The sequence below is a fragment of the Podarcis vaucheri genome (assembly GCF_965113315.1).
Source record: "Podarcis vaucheri genome assembly, chromosome: 14".
In the NCBI taxonomy this organism is placed as follows: Eukaryota; Metazoa; Chordata; class Lepidosauria; order Squamata; family Lacertidae; genus Podarcis; species Podarcis vaucheri.
The window spans coordinates 44,913,349-44,939,259 of NC_138752.1; the positions used below are offsets into that span (position 1 = coordinate 44,913,349).

General features: G+C 42.3%; 2 protein-coding genes across 6 annotated transcripts in view; one reads left to right on the forward strand and one right to left on the reverse strand.

The window, feature by feature from the left end:
• Window positions 1-23: 23 nt before the first annotated feature.
• Window positions 24-18,398, forward strand: RAC1 (Rac family small GTPase 1). 2 transcript variants are annotated; one of them, XM_082199935.1, is made up of 7 exons: window positions 24-367; window positions 9,165-9,236; window positions 10,103-10,220; window positions 13,624-13,680; window positions 15,134-15,196; window positions 16,434-16,593; window positions 16,781-18,398. In XM_082199935.1, exons 1-7 carry the CDS (start codon window positions 333-335, stop codon window positions 16,909-16,911), a joined length of 636 nt encoding a protein of 211 aa, XP_082056061.1. In that variant the 5' UTR covers window positions 24-332; the 3' UTR covers window positions 16,912-18,398. The 2 variants fall into 2 exon arrangements, with proteins under 2 accessions (XP_082056061.1, XP_082056062.1); XM_082199936.1 differs by lacking the exon at window positions 13,624-13,680 and having other exon boundaries at window positions 25-367.
• A 1,348-nt stretch (window positions 18,399-19,746) lies between these two features.
• DAGLB (diacylglycerol lipase beta) overlaps window positions 19,747-25,911 on the reverse strand; it is a 32,073-nt gene continuing 25,908 nt past the window's right edge. For 3 of the 4 annotated variants that reach the window (XM_082199742.1, XM_082199741.1, XM_082199743.1), the window contains exons 13-16: window positions 25,543-25,611; window positions 25,365-25,437; window positions 23,538-23,791; window positions 19,747-20,815 (exon numbers count right to left, since the gene is read on the reverse strand). In XM_082199742.1, coding sequence (XP_082055868.1) covers window positions 20,620-20,815; window positions 23,538-23,791; window positions 25,365-25,437; window positions 25,543-25,611 — 592 coding nt within the window. In that variant the 3' untranslated portion in view covers window positions 19,747-20,619. The remainder of the gene's footprint in view (window positions 20,816-23,537; window positions 23,792-25,364; window positions 25,438-25,542; window positions 25,612-25,911) is intronic. The other variant, XM_082199744.1, reaches the window with a different exon arrangement.

The window sequence follows — 25,911 nt, forward strand, 5'->3', positions numbered from 1 at the left end:
CCGTCGGGGCTTGAGTGAGGCCAGGCCCAGCGAGACGGTCCCGCCGATGAGGAGGGAAGAGGGCGAGGCCGCGAGGCCGGATGTGAGCGGAGCGGCCGCTTCCTGTTTCCTCACAGGCTCCGCTCGCCCGCCCCGCGCTTTGGGTGGTGGCCGTTGCTCCGGCGGCGCCGTGACCGTTTTCCCTCAGTCAACTTCCTCTCCTCCCACGGGAAAGAGCCGAGGCCCTTTGGGGATTTCCTCCTCGCTCTCCTCCCCGCCACGACGCCTCGCGGGCTCCTCGGCGAGCAACAGGAACCGGCGGCGACGACGACGAAGCAGCAGCAGCCGCCCCGATGCAGGCCATTAAGTGTGTGGTGGTGGGAGACGGGTAAGTCGCCGCGGACCCTGCCCCCGGGATAAGAGCCTTCTCCTCTCCCGTCCGGGCCTCTCGCATATTTGGGTTGCCAGGACCCTCGCCTCCAGCCCCCCGCCTCGGCAACGGGAGGAAGAAGGGGGAATTCTGACTCGGGCGGGCCTGGATAGCGCAGGCTGAGGGGGCGACTTTTTCCTGCCGAGTGTAGGAGGCGCAGGAGGGGGAAGGTTTGCAGCAGAGTCCAATGCTGGATCTCTGGGATTATGAGAAGGGAATATACTTTTAATATGCCCAAAGAACCCCACGGAAATTGGGTTTTTTTTCCCTGTGCGCCTCCAAATACATGCATAAGCACAGCCCCACCCCCACCCCAATATAGCAGTCATTTCTGTTCCCCAACCTTCAATACATACACATACACACTCCAGGAAGAATGGGCGTCTTGTGCCAAACCCTAATCTCCACTTGCCTTTTTGTGCCTTTTGGCTATGTGGGGTGGGGGTGGGGCGCTCTCTTCCATGGACCCGACCATGTGGAGTTTGGCTCTCCTCCCCACCCCCTGCCAGTCTCTTAATTCTTCAATATAGTTCTGAGTAAACACAACTAGAATCCAGATGTTGCCACAGTGCTCAGTAGGACCTTAAAGGTAAAGGTAAAGGTACCCCTGCCCGTACGGGCCAGTCTTGACAGACTCTGGGGTTTGTGCGCCCATCTCACTCAAGAGGCCGGGGGCCAGCGCTGTCCGGAGACACTTCCGGGTCACGTGGCCAGCGTGACATCGCTGCTCTGGCGAGCCAGAGCCGCACACGGAAACGCCGTTTACCTTCCCGCTAGTAAGCGGTACCTATTTATCTACTTGCACCCGAGGGTGCTTTCGAACTGCTAGGTTGGCAGGCGCTGGGACTGAACAACGGGAGCGCACCCCGCTGCGGGGATTTGAACCGCCGACCTTTCGATCGGCAAGCCCTAGGCGCTGAGGCTTTTACCCACAGCGCCACCCGCGTCCCTCTACTCCCTTGTAAGAACTGTGAGGGTCGTAGCACTAGTCGCCACGGTTTGTCCATGCAAGCTGGGCAGGACTTTGCGCGTGGGGTGATTTTGTCCAGCAAGGCTATCTTTACTTCAGGGTAACCCCCCTTCGAACTTAGTTTCATAAATGAGCGTGCGTAACTTGCAGAAGTCTTGTGCTACTCCCAAGGAAGTGCATAGGATCGCCTCCCAAGTCTGCCAGACCTGGACTGTTGCTTTCCCCTTCTCCTTTCTCCCCTTTACTAGCTGCTCCTAATATTAGGTATTCTTTCAACATGTAGTATGTGGTTAGTCCTGAGGAATTTCAGCACCCACCCTCTGATAATGCTGCTTCTACTAGGATGAAACATAGGGTGCTTCCTGATGTTGGGGTGACTGCTGCTGAGAGCAGCCACTAGCCATCTGCTGTTGAACAGACAGAAGTGCCACAGAACTTTATGTATTCACTAACTCCAGCAGTAAGGAGAGGGCTGGGCATAGAGGGGAAATGACTACAATGCACCCAGCAGTTCTAGAGGTACCTATACAAAGGGAGGGGTTTCCTTCCATGGGAGGTGTGTTGGCATTAACTGCGCTCCAAGACTTAAGGGGTCAGCATTTGCTTTTGTGGTAGAGGAAGGTAATCTCTGAATAGATGTTTATGTACAATGAGACTTTAACATCTGGCTTTGCAAGTTTTGAACTGAGGCAATAATGTTATATAGATTCCAGTGAGATATAGATTTATTGCAATCATTAGATACAATTATGCTTCCAAAATTCAGTGACTAGTCTTGTGGGACCTTAAAGACCAACTAAGTTAGTACTTGGTATGAGCTTTCGTGTGCATGCACACGAAAGCTCATACCAAGTACTAACTTAGTTGGTCTTTAAGGTGCTACTGGAAGGAATTTTTTTATTTTGACTATGGCAGACCAACATGGCTACCTATCTGTAACTAGTCTTGTGGGCTTTGCATGAATTGCTTTTTGCCTGCTGTAGCACTGGTGTCAAACCTCTGCTTTGTTTTGAGGTTAACAAAGAAAACCCACTTCCTAAAATCATTCATAAGTTGTTCAAGGCTGTGCTACCATGTATATTTTCTAGGTAGTAAATCTCATTGAATGAATTGGCTTGTTCCTAATGTTTGCTCAGAAGTAAGACATGTTGCTTGCTTGGAGCACTTGGGATGAATTTGGTGTAAAGTAAAAAAAACAAGCATTTATATAACAATGACTTAAGCTAGTAACTTTCTGTCTCTGAAGTCTTCACTTTTCCCAAAACCTTCATACATACATATGGAGGGGAAAGTGATCAACACATTTTTTTGAATTTTTCACTAAGTTTAACTTGATACAAATTAACTTGTAGAAAAAGGGTTATTTGGTTGTTGTGTTTTTATATTGTGTTTTTATATTGTAATTTTATATTGTGAACTGCCTTGAGTCCGAGTATAGGGCAGTATATAAATTTAATAATAATAATAATAATAACAATAACAAACAAACAAACAAACAAACAAACAAACAAACAAACAAACAGATAAACCTATTCTTCCCTCTAAGAGCAGAAGAGCCCTGCTGGATCAGCCCAAAGGCTTATCTAGGCCAGTATTCTGTTTCCTGTGGTGATGAACCAGATGCCTTTTGGAAAGCCCATAAGCAGGACATGCAGACAGAAACCCTCTCTGCTGCTGCTGTTCCTCAGCAACTTGGCATACAGATAATATGCTTCTTCTGATCATAGACATAGAAGATAGCCATTGTGACTAGTAGCCATTGATAGTCTTAGTCTCCTCTTTTCTGCTTTGCCACCAACATAAGATGGCTTCAAATTACCAGATGGTTTTAACTTTCCACAACTTGTGGTAGTGAATTTCATAGTTTTAACAATGCGCTGTGTAAAGAGGTACTTTATTTTGTGAGTCCTGAGTCTCCCACCATTCAGCTTCTCTGCAATTGAAGTTATGCCTACTTCAGTTTGTGTGTTTATTTATTACTTCTATAGTCAACCCCTAACAGCCTTGTGAGTAGAATAGAGAGAGAGAGAGAGCTTCTTGGATGAATAGGGATTTAACTCCAGTTTCTACAGTCCTAGTCAAACATAAGGCTTCTCTTGGTTATTGTAGATTACAGAAACTTGGGTACAAGTGTATATATTTAGGTGATCCTACTAGTATTGGATTACACAGTAGTAATGTTTGCTTATTCCATCACACAACAGGTATGAAAATATGTTTATGCATTGATAGTGCTCCATAAAGGTGTCACACACAGACGAACCCTTTTTTGTTCTCCAAACTGATGTGACACATGGCTTCTGTTATAAAGATTATGCTAAAATGTATGTGTGTTTCAACTCTGGTGTTTTTCAATTATCGAGACAAGGCAGTTTCCATCATTTGTGTGTCTCTTTCCCCCCTCTTCTAGACGTCAGCTCAGAGGAGCATTGGAGACCAGCTGGAAAACAAAACTAGTCTTATCCCATTAGATTTTTTTTTTCAAATAGAAACAAAAATCCTGTGTTTATAACTGAGCATTACAACAAATCTGTGTAGCTTCTCTGAGAAGTACAGATAACAGCTCTGTGTATCGCCATTGCTATATCCATATAATATGATGTGTAGTTCAGTCTTCAGATTACAAATAAATCTGAAGATTCTTGTAAAATAACGGATGAAATATAATTCAAAGTTATGTATGAGGGCTGAAAGTCTAAAGATTGATGATAGCTCAGTAATTAGTTGAGCTTGATAGTAAGCCAGTCATTTTACCTGTCCGAGGAGATTACTTGGAACCCGTGTTAGAAACTGAGATAGAAAAGCTGGGAGCCAAATGGCTTCTGGGACCTGGGTTGTGGGCGCCAAAACAGAATGTCTAGTTGCTATTGGGGGGGGGTGCGTTGTCAGCAACACTTTTTATTTATTATTTTGATAAGCATGAAGTAATATGCAATTCACATAAGTGACACATTGTTAATATCACATTTTTAGCAGAAATTGTTGATAAATGTTTAATTTGGTGTTTACAATAAAAATATTGGTGCCATACTCCAGTTTTCAAAACACTACTCTTTATTGTTAAACTCCTTAACATATTGTCTATGCTTAGCATATACTTTGAGGCTTCAAAGCTCATACATTTCAGTAATCCTTGGAGAATGTGAATTATCTAGGCCCATTCTAGGTTGGATTTTGGCACTGAAACAGCCTTGATTGCCCTGATTGATAACCTGTATTGGGGGAATATGACCCTGTTGATTCACCTTGATCTCATGTTGACTTTTGGTACCATCAACAATGCATATCGTCTAGGAGCAGTGTGATGAGGTGGGAGTTCGAGGCATAGTGTTATGGTGGTTAGGCTCGTACCTACAATTCCACTACCACACAACAGCATTTCTCTGTCTTCTCCATGCATAGGATCTCTACTTGCTTGTTATGCCTCTTCCTTTGAACATAGACAGAGAAACCTTTAGTATTATTTTTAACTTCTCTTGCAAGCCTGAGCACATTCTGAACTTTGGCCACCTGACCTCCCCCAACTGTTGGTTACTCATGTATACTCCTCCTTAATGATATTTCCCCTTTCTTTCATTTCTTATGCATGCCCTTCTGAAATCTCAGCTCATCTGTATGCCCCTTATGTAGCTACACCAGTTTTTTTAGATGCCTCCCGCTTTTTTTTCTTGTTGGAATTGTCAGCATTTCTGCATTCAGTATTGCATCTTTAAGAAACTCGCATCTTGGACTCCTCTTTGAGTATTTCTGACCATGAGATATCAACCAGTAGTTTCTTAAGCTTTTTGAAATTGGCCTTCTTAAATTCCAGAATGCATGCCCAACTATACTCTGCTTTCCCTTTCCTCTGTATCATGAAATCCAAGAGGACATAATCACATCCTCCAGTGTTCCTTGTACTTCCACTTTATCAATCAGTTCCTCCCTGTTGGTGAGGAATAGGTCCAAGATAGATGACCCCCTTGTTGCTTCTTCCACCTTCTGGGAAATGAAATGGTCATTGAGGAAATGGAGAAATTTGGTGGACTTAACATTCTTGGCCGAGTTTTAATCCCAACAGATGTCAGGGTAGTTGAAGTCTCCCATGACTACTGTATCTCTCATTTTTTAATGTTTGGTAATCTGCTATAGAAAAGCATCATCCAAGTCTTCAGTCTGGCTTGAAGGCCTATAGCAGACACAGTAAGGCCACTGTTGTTTCCCTCTCCTATGATTTTTGCCTATATATTCTCAATTTGCCTTCCATGTTCCAAGTCATGGATCTCTTCACAAGTGTACATTTCCTTTGCCTAGAATGCTGCTGCTACTCCTCCCTTCCTGTTTGGTCTATTCCTTTTGAATAGGTTATTCATTTTGAATGTAGGTATAGGCATGTAACAGTTTCTTGGTGAGAATTGGGATGGTGTGGAAAGATGGGTGGATTTGGATAGGAGTAGTTAGGAGAGTATGCAGAAATCCTGATTACTGACACCAGAAGTTCCATTTCTTTTTCTTTTTCTAGTTCTGAGGCACTATTCTCCAACAATAAGAGCTTACAACTTAAATATGAAAGTGAAATTTTCAGGAAGCTGTATATTCCCACCAATTTACCATACTGTGCCATAGTCAAACCTTTTTCATACCATCCATTGGCTCATTGGGGAAAAAATGACTTGATGTATGTAACCCATGCAGAAACATCTTGTTATAATAATATTACTATCAAGAGGCTAATATTTTATAGTGAAATATTTTGTTTTAGGTCTAACTTGTGACACACAACACAGTTCACTTAAGGGTATTTGAATAAACCATATAGTAATAAAAAGTGCATGTAAAAGTTTTGTTTTGTTTTTAAATCTGGGGAATATTTTTTAAAACAAAACTAGAAAGTTATTGCAGAGTAGGAAGGAAATGCTATATTTATTTAAAACTTTCTAATCATGCCATCAAATTATTAATTTGGTTAGTGCAAGTAGGTCAGGCAGAGCATAGCTGAAACAATGCTCACCTAACTTACAACTTTCTGACTTAATTCTATGCTTTAAAAAGTTGCACATCTAGCACTTACATTTTTCCATAGAGAGGAGTTGGGTTTACTGAGACTATTCAAAGCTTTACATGTACAGTACTTGAATTGAGTGAATCATTACGAAGTCTAAGGAGATGAAACCTTCATTTTGGAGCGGAATATCTGTGCAGAAATGATTCATAGGGCAAAGAGCCAGCAAACTGAGAAGGCAGGAAGCCTAGAATTGAAGAACTGCAGAGCTGAGGCCGGTGGGACCTGTTTGTTCTTGTTGCCATCTCCTTAATAGTTTTAGTGGAATTGCCTGATGTGCTTTTAGAGTCATGGCAGAGGCAGCTCTTGATCCTTCTGTGCTAGACTTGAAATCTTTCACCACTTCTTTCCAAAATGTGCTTGAGTGGTTTTGTGCTGCTTCTTCAAATTAAGCCATGGTTTAAAATAAACTGGTTTAATATGACATGCAGATCAACTATTATGCATTCAGATTCTTGTGTTTTCTTGATAATAAAATTCAGGCTTTTCTGCCACACTCCCTAACCCTGAAATATATGTGTGCTGTGTGGTACTGTCTTAGCTGAAATCAAATTTGTGCACATTTGTGTGTGAATATATGCTACCTTACTGGCATTGGTCTCAAGGCGCTGGACCAGCTCAGGTACTACTTCACTCTTAGCGTTGCATACGTGCTCTTTCCCGACTGCCCCTTCCAGATTCTTTGCTGTTGTGGGGAGAAATTAATAAATAAACCAGAGACTACTTTAATGTGGCATCTCTCTGATCTCAGAGAATGATACCTGAGATTCTGCATTCACATAAATGAAATGGTGAGATCCCGCCATTGATATACTTTGCCCTGTGGCAAGGGATCTTTCTTGGATACAGCTCTGAGGTGAACTATTGTCTGGATAGGTCTGCTATATTTCAAGCTTTGAAATGTGTGCAGCAGGCTATTCAAGGAGTGCTAAGATACATAACCACACCTGGCAATGCCTGATTTCTCCACAAATGTCTATTATGCTTTGTGCTTACACAGTGACTTTCATCTTCAGAGCACTTTGCAAACACTAGTAATTGCAAAGCAATTGCCTCACCACTCAAGTTAAGAAAGCTGAAGAGACTGTGATCTGGAGCTGGGATTGCAAGTTGAAAAGTTCTTCTAGTATTGAATTTAAATGGTTAAACTGTCTTCTGAAAGTTTAAAAGTTGTTCAAACTGGGCTAGCATGTCACTGAATACCAGTTGCAGGTGGGGGAGAGATAATAGTGCATAGAGTTAATGCTTTCATGTTCTGCCTGAGGGCTTTCTAGAGCCCTCTTGTTGAGGGGAACACTGCTGAACTAGAAGGACCTTTAGTCTGATCTAGCAGGATGTGTATGTTCCGTCTTTCTTACAAATCTGATGTTTTTAAAGAAACAAAGCTAGAAGAAATTGGAGGAAGGAGCAATAGCCAGTGGATTTCAGAAGACAGTTTAACAATTTAAATTCACCATTAAATAGCACCATTGCCAAAACGGGAGCCAAAATGTTAGAGAACTAAGCTGTTTGAAAACCAAGGTACAACTGTATTGGTTTAATAAGACTCAAAATTAACCCCATAAGTCTTAAATTACATTTAAACCAAGAACGTAGAGGCTTAGAACAAGCAACAATCCTAAACTAACTTTAAATTGTGGTTTAAAATCTTGGCTTTTTCCACACCTGGTAACCATAGTTTCCTGGTCTAGATGTTACCTGAAGATTACCTGGCCATGTGAAGTATGAAGAAGTGATAATGTTTGGGAAAGTACATGGATGGAGCACACACATCTGCTTCCCCAACATGAGGCTTGTTAACTATTATTTGATGGCCAAAATTCAGATATACCATATAGAGAGATGTTTACAATGCCATTAAGCTGCAGCTGCACAGGTTATAGCAAGAAATTGGAAAGCTGAAGATCGGGGTAGGCAACCTAAGGCCCATGGGCCACAAGCGACCCACGGGAGTCATTCAACTGGCCCCCGAGCCGCCCGCTCAGTGAGTCCCCGTGCGCTGTGCTAAACTGGCGCAGCACGGGGACTTTCTTCCGCAGTGCCGGCGCGCACACGCAATCCAGCCCACAGATGAATCTGCACCGGTGAACCGGCCCAGGCGAGGTAAACCTTGCCGACCCCTGCTGAAGATGGAGGAACATGTCAATAATGGACAATTTTAATAGGGGAATAAACTGTAATGGGAAGATTAACAGAGCAAAGATTGAATGAGACAAACGTGGAAGATAATTTCATATGCTGGTGGTACAGATTCATTCTCTAATCAAGAACTAGTGAAATTGGGATCTCAACACCAGCTTCACAAAAACGATTCTGGAGAAACTTGATAGGTTGAGATGATGATGATGATTTTATTATTTGTACCCCACCCATCTGACTGGGTTGCCCCAGCCACTGTGGGTGGATTCCAACAAATATAAAAGCAAAATAAAACATCAAACATTAAAAACTTCCCTGAACAGGGCTGCCTTCAGATGTCTTCTAAAAGTCAGATATTTATTTCCTTGACATCTGATGGGAGGGTGTTCCACAGGGCAGGCGCCATACTGAGAAGGCCCTCGGAGCTAATTCCCTGTAGCTTCACTTTGCATTCTGAGGGAACCACCAGAAGGCCCTCGGAGCTGGATCTCAGTGTCTAAACCAGAGATGAAACAATGCTCTTCACATTTCCCCTATATATTATGAAAATAAAGATTATCATGTGAATGGGCTCTTATCAGGACTTTTTCTTTCTCTCTTAACAGTGCTGTAGGTAAAACATGCCTACTCATCAGTTATACAACCAATGCATTTCCTGGAGAATATATACCCACTGTGTAAGTATTTCCTTTTGTATCTTTAGCACTTTTTCATGTCCAAAGGGCTGTAGAGCACTTGACTTGCCTCTTTTTACAATAGTGAAGTGAGATAGGTTGAGCTGAAGGAAATTGTATCCAAGGACACCCAATGAGCTTGGTAGCTGATCATGAGTTGGACTTGCATCTCTGACCACTGGTTCACAGCCATAAACACACAGCTAATTGTTCAAACCTTGTAAGCAGCAGTCTGTGACACCCGTGTACTTTGAATTAGTTGGCTCCTAGCTGTGCATGTTACATGTCTAAAAGTCATGTATATGTCAGAAGAAAAGGTGTGTTTACCTCAGTCATATTATATGTCTGAAAGGGTGTATTTGCCAGAGGCTGAGGATATGCATAGCTGATGGGAAATGTGTCTGGTCCTTTGTAACCAGAGAAACAACCCTTTAAATAGTATTTCAGTCCTACTGTCTACAAACAAGGGAGTAGTGGTATGCTTGCCTGCCTGTGAAAAGCTAGCATATCTGGAAAAAAGTTATTTTCATGCAATATTAAAAAGCATGAAGGTATAGGATTTGGGGGAAGCTACATTGACTGAAGCAAATAAGGACTGTAGAAGAGCAAAGTCATGGACTTACATAAATCCCATTTGCTGTAATGAGACTTGCTCAGGAGTCGTTCCTAGTGGATTAAGCCTCATGTGACAAAACATTTTAAAGTGTTTTATATATGTGAAATAAACATACGTGGCACCTAAAACTAAGTGGAGAAGGTGCCATGCAAATCCCTTTAGGTGATAATCCTGCTCTAAAGTGACAGCAGTGTGATGCACAGAGGGATAGGGTTTAAAGAAAATACACTAACTTTCCCCCCTCACTCCGTAGCTTCGACAATTATTCTGCCAATGTGATGGTTGATGGAAAGCCAGTCAATCTGGGCTTGTGGGATACAGCTGGACAAGAGGACTATGACAGACTACGCCCGTTATCTTACCCACAGACAGTAAGCTTTTATAGTGGATGATTTGACGTGTGTGTGTGTGTGTGTGTGTGTGTGTGTGTGTGTGTGTCTAATTGCAGGCTTGCAGAAGATTAAGGATACTTTCACTTTGAGTGTAAAATATGCTGAACCAACATGCCAAGACACTTAACAAACTGCACAGGGACTATGGTGAAGCCTGCATTAATCCTTGCTAGTCTAAGCAGGGGCTAGTAGCAGCTATGTGAGAAGCAGAGTTCAAAAGAACAATTGTTGAGCAAACTCTTCCCATTAATTGGTGTCTGTCTCTTGGTAACTTTCCGACCAGTTCTAATTTACCGCTGCAATCCCAAGCCAGCTGTGTTAGACACTGGCAGCTGAAGAAATCTGACTGAGCTCCTGGAAACGCCTCTTGTGTAAGTTCACATCAAGAGCATTTTCAGGTGTAATGTCTTGCACAGCCAGTTGAGCAGGTGATACCGGATCATCATGTCTGGACAACAACATGCCTGTACAAATTTCTTTCACAGATTCTTTTCAGACATGATCTCGTGCTGCCAGCCAAACATGAAAGTAACTTCATCTTTACTTGGCTGTGCAGCATTACCATGTCTGAAGCCGTCCTGATGTAACTCTTGTGCATAAGCTTTTACTTCTGCATGATGACTCATTTGTTTCTATGGGGCTCGTGAAGGTGAGCTTCCGGTGGGTGTCAAAATCTCTAATCCTTAATAAGCAGGTTCTGTAATTGCAAACTCCTTAATGCAAAAGCTTTCTGCCTCCTTACTGCTATTTAACCACTGTTGCTAACGTTACATTTTTAACATGCTTGCTCGTCTTGTGTTGCTCTGCTGCTCCCATTTTTTTTAGAATGGAATTTGAGACTGCATTAGTAGTTTCCCCCCAGAACAATCCATTCCTTCCTTTGGCTGAGCTTGTTGTTCAAGTTTCTGATTTAGCACAGCGTCCATTGGATCTCAAGGCTGAACGGCACTGCCGAAATAGTTACAGTGAATCTGTGCTGTGCTTAGAATATTCCAGAACAACGCCACTGTTAAATAATCTAGGGTACAAAATAGTTTCATCAGCAAGGCCCTTGATGGGAGGTCAGCAACCCGGCTAAAAAGCAGCCTTTGTTCATTCTTGCTGTTCAGGCACAGTCTGACACTATCATCGCTAAGCACTGATGTTCAGCTTTTCACTGGAGGGCAAGAGATGAATTGTGACACAGGGGCTCATTTACGGTAAATGAAAATGTGAGCAAGGTTATAACTCTGAAATGAGTAGATCTGGATGGCAGTAGTAGGGGCAAAATATATTGGCAGCACTGGGCAATATATTGGCAGCCTCCTTGCATGTTGCCTTCTGAATTGCTCTTGTGCTGCCATTTGTCCGTTCCTGCTGTTGGGGGCAGGGAGTACAGAATGAATGATGAGCGACTACTGTATCTCAGCTCTTCCAAAATCCACTTCCCCAAAGATACTAATTACGAAGGTTAATTCCTTGTTCTTAGATAGCATTTGTTTTTCTCTTATATGATAGGTTAAGATTGGTTTGGTTTCAAGTGAAGAATTTATTGTTTAATGAATTGGGTTATAACAAAACTTTATTGCACATAGATAAAATCAAAAATTAAATAAAACCACACCCATAATAAAAGCAAACAAGCAACAGAACAGGGTGTATATAAGTAATCTGTTTGTAAACACATCCCAATACATAGGGACATTTTGATGGGTAACCACATTTGCTGCATTAAATTTTGAACTTGCGTTCTCTGCAGCTCCAGCAAATCTTGCAGCTCTGAATGGAACATATTGCTCTCTGTTAAGACAGGAAGCAAATAATTTCCCCTAAATCTTCAGTAATGGCCAAACCTACAGTGGTTCACTGAATTTCTTCCCAATTGTTTTTTGGTTTACAGTTTTGCCCTGTGCATAGACTGAAAGTCTCTTTTCTTCATCTCATTCATGCTGTGGAATTGTCACTGATTGTGGAACACAAGTTGAGCAAGCAGACCCTCTGCTCCTTATGGCTCAGCAGAAATTCAAACAGAGACTTCTCAAGTCATAAGAACAGCTTTTAAAATGAATAGATAATGGTTCACGGACTTCAGAGAAAGGGAGCAGAGCTTTTCCCTAGTGCTTTCATTTAATGCAAAAAATTAACTCTTGCCATCCAAGAAAGTAAAAAAAAAAATGCCAAGCTCTTAGTACTGTGACCTTTCCCAGCTTGGTTCATGAACTACTTTACATTTCTGAAAAAATCAGATTTTGTTCCTTGTATCTGCTCATGTGCTCTGTGAAACAGCAAAATAGGGCCTTTTCTTTTCAGGGCTTGAGACTAAGGGGCTGGCAATACATTCTCATTGGCTATATTGCTGCTTCCAAGAGAGCTGCCGGAAAAGCCAGAAGGAAAACAAAAAGGGGTTCTTTGTTCCAAGAGAGACTCCAGAGTGCAGAGTGACTCATCTGGGGCAACCACAAAATCATGAGGAAGAAGCACACCTCAAACGTGCAGCTGAGTTACTGTGTTAAGCCTTGATGAAAATAGATCAGTGACTGTAGTGTCCAAGTGTCTGTCCTACTTGGATTTGCTGGCTTGTTCTCCTCTGTCAATAGGCCAGATGCAAATTAAAGGTGAATTAAGTGCTGTAGCACCTAGAGAACAAATCATCTTTCCATGGATAAAGTTGCCAAAAGACTTGGATATTTCAAACCTAAATCACCTTTCTGTGCTTTGAAACCAAAATATTTAGCTACTTTCCAGACATGCTCATGCAAATACATACTTGGAAGTTCAAGGAAGGGCATTGCAATGCTTTGGGCCAAATGTGATGAAGCCTATAACATCGTGTGCCTCTAGCAATTGGCAGAGCTTTCCTATTGCAATTAAGACAGATTTCTTAGAAAGTTCTGCAAATGCACCATTTTAAAATAAATTATAAATATCCTTATTGGGGGCCCATGATTTCATTAGAAATTAACTTCCAAGTATAGCATGCTTAATGTTGTTGCACTTGGAATTACATGTTCAGTTGACCTGCAAAGGCGATCATTCCTGGCAGTGCCCCAGCTCAGAAAACATGTATCTGTGGGGGGCATGCCCAAAGGCTTCTCTGCATCCAAAAATTAACTCCCCTGAAAATCAATAAAAAACATTTTTTTAAAAAACTCAACCTCTTCACATATAGAAAAGAACTCAGCTTAGAACACTTCCGAAAAACCAACTTCCTTCAGGTAAAGGAGAGATTGTTGATTTTTATATAGAGGAAGATTTCACAAGTTCGCTCACATCCAATTCTGACATAGTACATCCCCATGAGGACTGTATTATGTTGACCTTATAGGAGTGGAAAATGATGAGCAAAGGGCTTATTTTTCTTTTAAGTCTCTCCTAATCTTAAATTGTTTCATGCTATTACTAGGTTGAAGGAACGAATGGTAAGGAATTAACTCCCAGGGTGAAACGTCAACCGTTCTGCGTATGTAAAACTTTCAACCATTATGCTCCAAGCTCTTTCATCTTCTTTTGCTGCTTCTCCTGCTGCCATAATACTGGCTCCCCATATTTTGGTGTCCCTATCCACCTTACGGTCCCAAACATCCTTTGAATTTCTGCTTCTCTTAAAAGTAAACGTGTTATTTAACAAACCACAGCTGTCGCATCAGACCAGACTCTTATTGTACCAAGGACATTTACTTCAAAAGGCTTCAGCTAGTCCTTTTCCTGAATGGGAAAACCACGGAGTGTCTGGGATTGGTGGAAGGCGAAAAGGACAAGAGGCACTTCGGTATCTGGCAAGCTGGAGGAGCTGCAGAGGGGCTATGGGAGCACATGAGTTTACAGCACTGCTCTTCACCAGGTGTCCTGCTGCATGGATAATTATTGTTGCAAGCGCTAAACTCTGGAGGTGTCAAGGTGCTGACCTAACAGCCTAGAGCTGCAACCCAATCAACTAACACTCCAAAGGGCCTCTGATTCTTTGGTAGCCAAGTTGTTACCTGTACTTGGGGTAAACTGGAAGGGTGTGTGAAGGAGGCTAGAGCAGAAAATATGACTTTCCCAATGTGAAGAGTTAAGCAGGAGCTTGCAAATGGAACTTGGGTGCTCGAGACTTGCTGGGGATGAATTACAGCTGACCACCACTTTAGCTTGTGTAAAACTGTCCCCATTAGCTTCTAAGAGTAGCAGTCTTATATCAGCAGAGACCTACTTAAGGGCGAGGTATACTAACTGCTGCATCCTAAGATGTTATGTTATCCTGAATTTGAGTGCCAGGAATTTCAGAGCACTTGGAGCAATGAGGCAGGGTTGGTCTATTACACAAATGGCTGCTCTTGTCCGTTTCTTGAAATAGGCAGTGCCTCTGTTCTAGGTAAGTCACCAGCCACCAACTTCCCCTGGTCTGTAAGAGAAGAACTGGGTTAGTAATAGTAAAATTGAAGATGCAGCCTCAAATATACTTGCTAGGAAGTACGTCCTCATGAACTCTGGGGTGTACTTCTAGGAAAGCATATTTAAATTTTATGCTCCTAAGCAGCTTAAAAGAGGCATGTTATAATTCCAGTTTGTGGCCAGATTAGCAACCTTATTGGGATTAGAGGAAACAGCAACAATTTCCCCAGGAGATTCCTAAAGTAGTGAGCCAAATGATGTGAGTGCATAAATTAATAGGTTAGAAGGTAACTGAGATACAGGGTTAGGATTCAGATTGCTAAGTTCTTCCAGGATTTTCTTGTGTTTTAATATTGCATTGCAGCTTTAACTGGAAAGAAAAAAGAGGTTCTGGGGCTCCTGTGCTGCTGGCTCAGCTTGCTGTCCATTAGCAGCTGGAAATGTCCACGAGTGGAACTAGAAGTCTGATTATATGGCAAACTCATTATACCTGGAAAGTAACCACCAGAGACTAAGATTCTTAAAATACTGTTTTTCAGGATGTGTTCTTAATTTGCTTTTCACTTGTGAGTCCTGCATCCTTTGAAAATGTCCGCGCAAAGGTGAGTGAAAAACATTTGTCTTTTCTTCCCTTGGGAGATTTCCCACAAATTTTTAACCTTCATTATTTTACAGCAGTAAAATAAATTAGTGGTTTGTTTTGTTTTTCTGTTTTGTTTGTTTTTAATAAAGTCTTCAAATTAAAACTGAAAGAGTGTTCGTTTCTAAAAGGAATATTTCAGGCTGAATATACGTAACTTATTTTAAACATAAGAGGTTGGATTTTGTTTGTTATTAGTTCTCCAGCATTTGAGAACTATTTTTTGGAAGTAAAATATGAATGCCCAAAGTGTCAGAATGCCAAATTTTGATACTTTGGGCTGCTGTCATTTGAAAGGCAACTGGAATGCAATAGTCACTTTTTCATCTGCAAAAATAATGCTGGTAGTTCCATTATTATTATTATTATTATTATTATTATTATTATTATTATTATTATTATATTTATTATTTATTTAAACAAAATTGGTATCACCCCCCTGCCATTTTGTGTTAACATCAAATGTGAAAGGTTATGACAAACCTCATTTTGGGTAAGTTATAATAAACTATTAGTCAAGATTGTTGGACGATGCAACTACCTCCTCAGAGTGTTTCTGGCTTTTGGAACAAAAACCCTTTGAGAGAATTGCTGGGTAGCCATTCTACCTGGATGCAGCAGGATGAGAGAGAGACCTACACAGCTCTCACCCATCAGTTTGGCTGGAACCAACTGTCATTTGGCTTCTCTCCCTGAACTGAGTCCTTATTTTGTTATCCCCCTGTGGGACATCGCTTGTGCTGTAAAATTTATTTTGTAAAAATAAAATAAATAACAGTGCCAGTCCTCTTTGTTTTTCCAGTCCCTCCTCCATTCCTTTTGTATCATGTCTGCCTGGTTGTAGGCTACAGGCAGGATCTATGCTTCATCCTAGAAAACATCAAGTGCATTATAAATAAATCTAGCTATTCCTGACTGGCGGATTGGGTCTCAGAGCTGTTCTAGCTGACGAAAGGGAAAGGCTGGGTCCTGGGAACTGTTCTGCTCTGTTTTGGAGGCTTCAGCTTAGAAGTAGAGGGGGTGGCGGCTCTTAAGCTTGTTCAATGCATTTGAGGCTCAACATTTGGTCATGCCTAATACTTGCAGAGAAATGATGTGAATTTCAACCCAACGAATACCTGTATTTTTGTTTTATATTCTTAATATGCATGCTCTGTCTGCATATGCAAAGAAGCTAATCGCCCCCTTTTTCCTTTCAGTGGTATCCAGAAGTGCGACACCATTGCCCTAACACTCCCATCATCCTAGTGGGAACCAAACTTGACCTCCGAGATGACAAAGACACCATTGAAAAGCTGAAGGAGAAGAAGCTGACTCCCATCACCTACCCACAAGGCCTTGCCATGGCAAAAGAGATTGGTAGGGCTTTGATTTATCTGTGTGAGCCCTAATAGTTATTGTAGAACCTAAATTCAGCTGAAGGGCTGTGGAATTTGGGTCTCGGTGGGGGACGGACTTCAGCCTCCGTTTTGACTTGCTATTCTATGGGGTTGGGGTGTTTGGATTTCTAAGTAGCTCAGATTTGTTCTGGTTTTTTTTCCTGCAGGTGCGGTAAAATACCTAGAATGCTCAGCACTTACACAGCGAGGCCTCAAGACAGTCTTTGACGAAGCTATTCGAGCAGTTCTCTGCCCCCCTCCTGTAAAGAAGAGGAAGAGAAAATGTCTGCTACTCTAATGCAGCCCCCAGTCCCAGCCCCTTCCTCAGAACCTTCTGTGCTTTGCTTGGAACAATGGAGCATTCACAACAATGCCAAGTTCTTCTGTTAAAAAAGATTAGTTCTCTTACATCAAAAATTTTGAACCAATCATCACTATCTCTTTCCCCTTTGTTTAAAAAGTTAGATTTTGTTTTTCTTCTACTAAAGATATCCTTTTTTTAAAAAAAGACAAACCTATATAAAGCCTTATTTTCCCATGTCCCTTTGCTCAGATTAACTGAGTGTTGCCAAATTACCTGCTCATCTATGTTGTATTGTTGTGCTTTGTAGATGGAGCACGAAAGCTGTTTGTTTTTTTTAAAGGCAAACAGGTGTCTTTAAAGATACTAATGTTTTATTAGGAATTGCAAAACTTTATAGGTTTCCCTTCCGATATCCTATTGGTAGGAAAATGCTGCTGTTTAATACACTCATCCAACTGATGTTCTTAGTATCTTTCTTTCATGCCTGAACTACCGCAATAATTGACAGCAGATTCCCTTTTTTAAATTAAAAAAAAGTTTTCCTGTTTGTTAAGGACTGTGATTTAAACTTTTCCTTGAAATGTATTGTCTTCCTTGAGAGCAGTATATTGCTTTGATTGGTGAAAGATGCCTGGATTGGTCAAGGGAAACTGCCCAACAGTATTTTGACACTGTAAAGATCAATTTACACTACATTGTCCACAAGTTGGTTAAACTCAGTGGATTTCTCTCTTGTCTAATAAAACTAGTAAACTGAAACCCTCTGTTGCAACTAAGCAGTAACTGAAGGGGGAAGGTTGGTATTTTTTTATGGATCACTTGTTCGCATTTTCCAGTGCCGCATTCATTTCGCTACAATTTTGAACTGGTCATTCCCTCACATGTTCTTGCTAGATGCTTTATTGTAGAATCTTCTTCCTGAGCAATATAACTTGTATTTTAAAACCTTTCTGATATATTTGCATTTTTTTTGTAGTTTAGGTATATTCAAGCATAGCCTTGTTTCTGTTTCTCCCCCCCCCCTTCTCCTGTCATCATAGTATACATGCTTTTTTGAAAGGCTTCCTTTAGTCTTCAGGTGACTTGATGTAAAAATCATGTTCAGCAGATTTACCACTTCCAGTACTTTTTTATATTTCACACCACCTTAATCACCTTCCTTTAATGTCACCATTTGCCAGGTAACCTGATGCTGTAATTTTACTAATGCTGACATCGCCCTTTCGACCTCGCCTCCTGTTGATTGATCTAGTAATGGCAGTTGGTATGTGAGGTTCTGTAACCTAGTGCTAACCATGTTCCATACATCCCAGATGCTGGCAAGAACACAACATTGAGCTACAACCTTTCAACTACTAGAACAAAATAAAAATAAAAATAAATGGAGTTTGCAAGATTGTGAAGTTTTTACATTGATCTTTTTGGTAATGCAATTTAGCAGTATGTTTTGCATGTATGACTTAATAAATTTCTTGAATCACGCTGGTGGTCGAGCTTGAATTTGTGAACTGAATTCATATATTGCAGAGGTTTTCAACTTTTTTGAGTCCACGGCTCCCTTGATTATCTTCTTTCTGCGGCACCCCTGTGGGGCTCAGGGGCCCAGTTATGTCATCCCTTGCCTGCAGAGCTGGCAGCCTCTCACCCTTTTTCAAACACCCTCCCTTGTGGAGTGTTCCCTCAGTCTCCTCTCTTCTCCCCTCTCTTTGGGAGTCCTCTGGGCAACCAGTGCTGCTGCCCCTGATCTGAGCTCCCCCCCCCCCGCCCCCAAAAGAGGTGCCTCCTCTTACTGCCCCACAGGGGCCTGGGACTTGTCTGTCCATATTCCCTACAGAGTAAGGGCTGGCAGATTGGCTTGCTTACTCCAAGGCCACATCAGCTCCTGGCAGCCAGCCCCTCCTGGCCAGCCCCAGAGGCACCATTTGCCTGCCAAGGTTGTAGTCAAGGCAGCTGCAACAAACAGCTGTGCAAGCCTTTGGGAGGCAGAGACACAAGAAGGCATCGGAGAAGGGAGGGAAGGAAAGAGGAACAGAGGTCAAGGTTTCCCACAGCACCCCTGACCATCATTCAAGGCACTCCAGGGTGCCACAACACACTGGTTGAAAACCACTGAGAGATTGAATCTATTGACATGGATTAGTTGACCCAAACTGGGCAAAAGCACTGCAGTGTGAAGGGTGATACAACTGCCATTTTCCAGTCTGGCTGTTGTGTGCATGCAACTGGGTTGGCTTCTGGGTGAATTGTGACTTTGCTACCTATTGGTACATTCCATCCATATGGAAAGTTTGGTTTTAGTCATGCTTGCGTTGGAGTGTTTAGAAAGCCCACAATTTTAACCTTTGTGGTGTGTGAACTGGGACAGTATTTGTGATCACAGGATTCCTCAGTGAAGTGTTTGGTGTTTTTTTAAAAGTCTTTTGTTTTCATGTGAATGCATAACCCACCATGGAGTCGGTTACCTACGCTTGGATTACCCTTCTACAAACAAGTACCGGAGTGCTTGCTGGGCAGATGTCACTTGTACAAGCTTTCACTAATTTTAACTTGTTCTCCACTTCAGTCATCAATCTCAAATGTAAAAAACCAAGGTAAAGTGATAACGTTTTTAACCACTACCTTACAGAAATCCCTTTGGTGGAGCAGAGAGAGAAGCCAAGCTAAGGAATACCTCCCATCTGTTGTGATCCAGACTGTGGGATAGGCTTCTTAGTATTTTCCACTGAAAACTAACAAGTCAAAGTATAGCGTAACGCAACAAGATTATCTCCTATTTCCATTTTCAGTTGGAACCTAAATCTATGAACAAATACCATCACAAAACACTGATTCTACTTGGCAAGCAGTTTCTGAAGGACTTGCATTTAGTAAAACATTTTAGTGACATCATTTGCTGCACAATCGTTTTAACTGTACAAGATTGCAAGTAGGAATATTTTAAAATTGAAACTTTTTTTACATAGCTAGTCCAAATGATCTTTCACAATTCTCCTAGAATGGGGCAATGTGGAATAATACCATAAGCAAGGATTTAACCCTTCTATATAATTAAATGCACATTCAGCAGCACTGAACGGTAAGCAAAAGTAGACAAATATTGCACATGAACCCAAGTAGCATTTAAGCCTACAGAAGTTATAAAATGCAGGCTTCCTTCAACAGCAAAGAAAACAAGATTTCTGCCATGAAGGGAAGTGCCAATAGCAGTCTGAAGTTCAGCTCACCTCGTGGGGGTGGGGGTGTCACTTTTGTATATCCAGAACGGTGGTAGAGTTGTCCTCAATTTAATATTTTCATTTTCCCATGTCTCCTTTTACAAGTGCTTTATCAACCTGCCGGGGTGGACAGCTCTGCTATGTGAAACAGATGTAAGGCAGAGGTAGACCGTAAAGTATGAACCTATATGGTCACTCTAGCTAGTCTTGCCTTCCTTCCCATCAGCCTCGCAGTTCTCTGTACCAGCTGCCACTGATTGATGGTTAGAAATCACGATGGGCTCACTTGCTTCTGTTAAAGTGAAACAGCTCGCCTTGAAAAGGACCCCAGAAAAATCTCTGCAATGCAAAGAAGTGTGTCCTCTGCTTCGTCCTGAAAATGTTGAAGACCTGCCCCGCTCAGCTCCTACTTTGGGGGCATGAGTTAAGTACGAAAGGCCTGCCTGTCCAAACACAATTGATAGGCTGCTGTCCTCTTTGTCTTCAATTATACAATGTTTGTAGAAAAGTCTCCTTGCGCTCGACAAGAAATGCAAGGTGCGTTTTCCTGAGCCAAGCTATTTAGAGCTTTGAGGACGATGTCTGGCATATGATCAGTTATCATCTTGGGGCTTATTAAAATATTACCAAAGGCGGTTTCTTTTGACCAGCTTGCAGTGTACTTGACGTCTGAAGAACACCACCTGGAAAAAACACAACGTGTCAGTGGAATACTTGCACCCCTGATTTCGGCAGCTATTTCGAACAGTGATTGATCTTTGTAAATGCATAATGTAGCTCCAAGCACTCAAGCAGGACTTTGAACTCGGCCATTGAAGCCTTTTCCTGCCTTGTGGATGGCCGCATTCCGACAGGGACAATCTTATCAGGAGCTGCCTGCCAGCAGTGGATCAGGCTTGGCTGCAACTCCCCAAACCAGACCACCGCCTAGGCTGCCCTCTGTGCCCCACTATGAGTTGAGAAGCAGGCACCATCTGGAGAGGCCCACAGGCTCCTCGTCCCTGGTGCATGTGATTTTGGAAGTTCTGTTAAAAAAGGCTGCATCCTCTTTCCTAGGGTAGACAGGAAAAGGAAGTTGATTTTTAGAAATAGCTGCAGCCAAGCCAACACAATCTGCCTGAACTTCCTGAAAGACAACTTGCCTCCTGTGACTGTGATTTCCACCTGCAATGCACTGCCAGCAGCTGTAGAAGTAATCTCAACGACAACTTTTTTAGGAGGCAGTGAAACCTCCCTTCTCCCATGCCATTCCATCCAGGGGCTGAGACAGGAATGTGAGCTTCTCTCAAGATATTCTGTAAGGAGCAGCTGATAATATTGAGTGGTATGGCACCCCACTTGTGAAACACCCTCTGTACCTAGCAATGAGTACCCACCTTTGAAATTTTTCATACTGTCACACCGCTTTTCTTTTTTTGGAGATTACTCTGTTTCACTGATTTTTTTTCTTTTTGCAATCCCCCCTGCTTTTTACAAACTTTCCCTTACTTGCTTTTTTTTTAAAGAAACATACCACCATCTAAACCGATTCAGAAGAGGTGAGGTGAGGCACAAAATGTAAAAAATTTGACACACAGTAAGAATAGCTACTCAGCGAGCCTCGATGCCTGAGCGCATATTACTTTTTTTTTTACCTGTGGAAGGAAACTACAGTACTGTAAGAAAATCATTTCTATATTGTTCAATTGCAAAATACAGCAAGAGCGGGGGGTTGGGGGGGCAGCGGCAGGGTTTTAATAATGTTCTTATCAAAAGTTTTCCAAACCTTGCAGTAATAAATAGTTTTCTGCAACTATTCAGTGCCGAAAATATGTTAACGCTGCCCTGCTCCAGAAAGCTATTAAAATAGATTCTGTTTTTGTGAGGTCAACAAAAAATCTGAGACAGGGAAGTTGTGCTGGTTTTATTGCAAATGCAAAAATGGAGCAGGCTGTCTAGGGCAAGAAACCAGTGGACACGAGTCCTCAGGCTCTTCCCTCAACCCTATCAGCAATTTTAGGTGGTGGTTAAAAATAAAAGTTCCTTTTCTGCTTTAAGCAAAACAGATGGCATGTTGAAACACTGTGCCCCTGGAAAAAGTGCATAATGAAGGCATAAGAAAACTACAGTTAGATAGCCCTCTGCTTCTCATTGAGACAACAACTGGCTAGTATGAAGTACGAGTGAGTACAGTGCTAGCTTGATAGGCAATCAACATCATATTTACAAAAAACAACAACACGTGAGGTGTTAGTACACACCTATGATGCCCTTCAAAGCCCGGAACCAGTGTTAAGAGAGGTGTCTCTCTGCATTAACTTCCATAACTCGGTGTGAAAATCTTTGGGTCAAGCCAGGCTTCCTCAACCTCGGCCCTCCAGATGTTTTTGGCCTACAACTCCCATGATCCCTAGCTAGCAGGACCAGTGGTCAGGGATGATGGGAATTGTAGTCTCAAAAACATCTGGAGGGTTGAGGTTGAGGAAGCCTGGGTCAAGCCATGTGCCTTTTATGTCAAGTAGTCCAATGACCTTAAGCAGAACCTTCAATGCAAGGGCCCTAAGGTTTTGGGAATGATTTCCTTTATCAGAAACAACTCCTCTCTCAAGGACTTCCGAAAAAGCTGCAAACCCAATCTGGGGTGAATTTTGAAGAGGCTGGCTTGATGGGTGAGAGGGTGCTCTATATTCCTGCATTTCACCTACTAAAATGTTTTTGTTGTAATGCTTTATTTTTATGTACCGTATTTTTTGCTCTATAAGACTCACTTTTTCCCTCCTAAAAAGTAAGGGAAGATGTGTGTGCGTCTTATGGAGCGAATGCAGGCTGCGCAGCTATCCCAGAAGCCAGAACAGCAAGAGGGATTGCTGCTTTCACTGTGTAGGGATCCCTCTTGCTGTTCTGGCTTCTGAGATTCAGAATATTTTTTTTCTTGTTTTCCTCCTCCAAAAACTAGGTGCATCTTGTGGTCTGGTGTGTCTTACAGAGCAGAAAATACGGTAAGTTGCCTAGAGTTTGAGAAAAGTGGTAAATACCTATGTTCAATAAACAAAATGCTAGATTGCTAGCATAGTGGCAGGCCACCACAAGCAGGAAGGAAAGACTGTTCCATATAGCTTAGGATAATAAATAATTGCAACAACTGAGCTTCTTGGGACACCTGGTCAGATTGAAGAAAATGTTCTGTGATCCACAATACCTCTATTATTCTTATTCTTATTATTATCATTATCATCATTATTCTTATTCTTATCATTATCATTATTATTCTTATTCAAACCTTTCATTCACCCCATTTCCACATTCTTGCACCTTTCCTCACTCAATCCTTGCCAAAAGAGTTTTCTGAATGTAAAATGCAGACTCAGGGCAGAGAGAGAGAGGGTTGGGGAGCATGTGGTCACTGATAACAGGTTAGTCGTTTACCTCCTTGTGCTGCTTTCTTCTACAATGTGGATGATTCTCCCAGGGAGAAAGAGGTGCGGATACTGAGCCGGAGAGCTTAAAGTCGAGTCGTCACCTAGAGTAGTGTAAGAAGGAGACTGATGAACCATTAAGTTTTCTTCAGCTAGAAGAGGCTGAGTCAAAGCATCTTGGTTTCTACCATCCAGTTCCGTTGGAAAGTTATCAGGTTCTCCTCCAAATACTTCATACCAACAGCCATGTAGCAGGATCTGGTACTGCGCGAGGAGAAATTGAAAGACAAAAGGAGAGCATATGAGAAACTGCGAAGCCATTTGGCTAAGTGGGATCATTTCAGTTTGTGCAGAGAAGTTTTTTAGAACATCTACACCCACAATAATTCTGTGCTGTTATCCCAAAAGTATGATGCCTGGGCAATTACTTCCCTGCTCCCACAATGCATATCAGAGCAAAAAAGTGAAATCTCAGACATCTTTGACAGACAGCTCCATCGTTACTAACGGACTGGAGTCAAACAGACTGCTAGGCTCATGGAATAGGTCTATACTATCCTAGAGAGTATGACTCTGTTTTTCGATGCGATGTCAAAAACTGCTTTTGAAACTTCCTGGGTAGCACAGGTGGCTACTGACTGAGGAAAAATGAAACTTTATTTATTTCTGCTTGTCCTGGCTGACAACAGCAACAACTCCCCAATATCTTTCCCGCCCTGGCACCAAAGAGCTTTTGAACTGGGAAGATGCCAGAGTCAACCTAGAATGGAATTTTCTGCATCTAATGCACATGATCCCTAGAATCCCAAATCCTTTCACCGCTATATACAACTAACTGCGTATGAAAATCCCTACAAGTACACCTGCGTCAGCAATTACTGGGCTTGGTCTAGGGAGGAAGTGAAGACCGGGCTAATGCAACCCATTATATCTGGGACTTCCCTTGCACTTGGTCCAGAAACTGCAACACGGTTGCCGACAGGAGTGAGACTCTGTCAGCACATAATACCTGTGCTCAGAGTTCTGCGCTGGCTGAACCTGATACTGAGCCAAAGCTCTTAACAGCTTGGGACCAGTTTACTTGAGGGACCGCCTTACCCAATACATCGCAACCCCATCAATCTGTGGAACTAGTACATTTACAAGGGCCATGCAGTGTCTCTTTCGCACTAGTAATGAGTATCTTTTTCAGTGTGACAGGAGCTGCACCCTGAAACTCCTTGCATTGGTTTATATTGGTTTTCAGTGCTTGCTAAAAAAAAAAGGTTTTTCGTTTGCCTGCCCAGCTATACATGGCTAACATGTATCTTAACGGGAAGCTTTATTTTACAAAAATAATGCATATATTTAAACGACAGGTTATACGTATAAAGGGTAAAGGGACCCCTGACCATTAGGTCCAGTCGTGACTGACTCTGTGGTTGCGGGGCTCATCTCGCTTTATTGGCCGAGGGAGCCGGCGTACAGCTTCCGGGTCATGTGGCCAGCATGACTAAGCCACTTCTGGCGAACCAGAGCAGCACACGGAAACGCTGTTTACCTTCCCGCCGGAGCGGTACCTAGTTATCTACTTGCACTTTGACGTGCTTTCAAACTGCTAGGTTGGCAGGAGCAGGGACCGGGTATCAACGGGAGCTCACTCCGTCGCAGGGATTCGAACCACCAGCCTTCTGATTGGCAAGTCCCAGGCTCTGTGGTTTAACCCACAGCGCCACCTGCGTCCCATTTTATGTATACTTGCTGAGAATTTTAACGCATACCTTGTGCTCGCAGAGGTTGTGACCATTAAAACAGCATTCAGATTTTTAGAACAAATAAGAACGGTTTGTATTTTTACCTTGGGTCTGTTACAGTTGGCAACTATCCTAATGATTCTTCTTTTTAGGTCTTCCATGTTGGGCATGCTTAGCCTGTTTGGTACACAACAATGAAGAGGAAGGAGATCAGCACTCATTAAGCCATCTGACCAAGGACATCACTTTCAAACTGAATCAGCAAGAAAGCTGCATCCTTACCTTGGAACAACATCTTTCCCGACAATGACAGATATGATAAACTGCTTAGTATAGTCCGCAAGTGATTTGCTTAAAAAGAAAGGGAGGGTGTTAAAGAAAAGAAACGCTAACGGAAACCTACTGTCAGTTTCCTTATACAGACATGCATTACAAGAGTTTTAAAAGTGCTCCAAATTACTTCATTCAGAAAAGGCCCTTAAGCAAGAGAGAATTACACGGAGCATCTTCTATCACTGGTAAATAAAATATGACCAAATATTACCGCTGTTTGCACCACAATCATGTCTCCCTCCCTTTAAAAAAGACAGAATAATTGGAATGCTTTCCAGAGTGTGAGGCCTTCCCTTTGGACCAGCATTTGGTAGAATT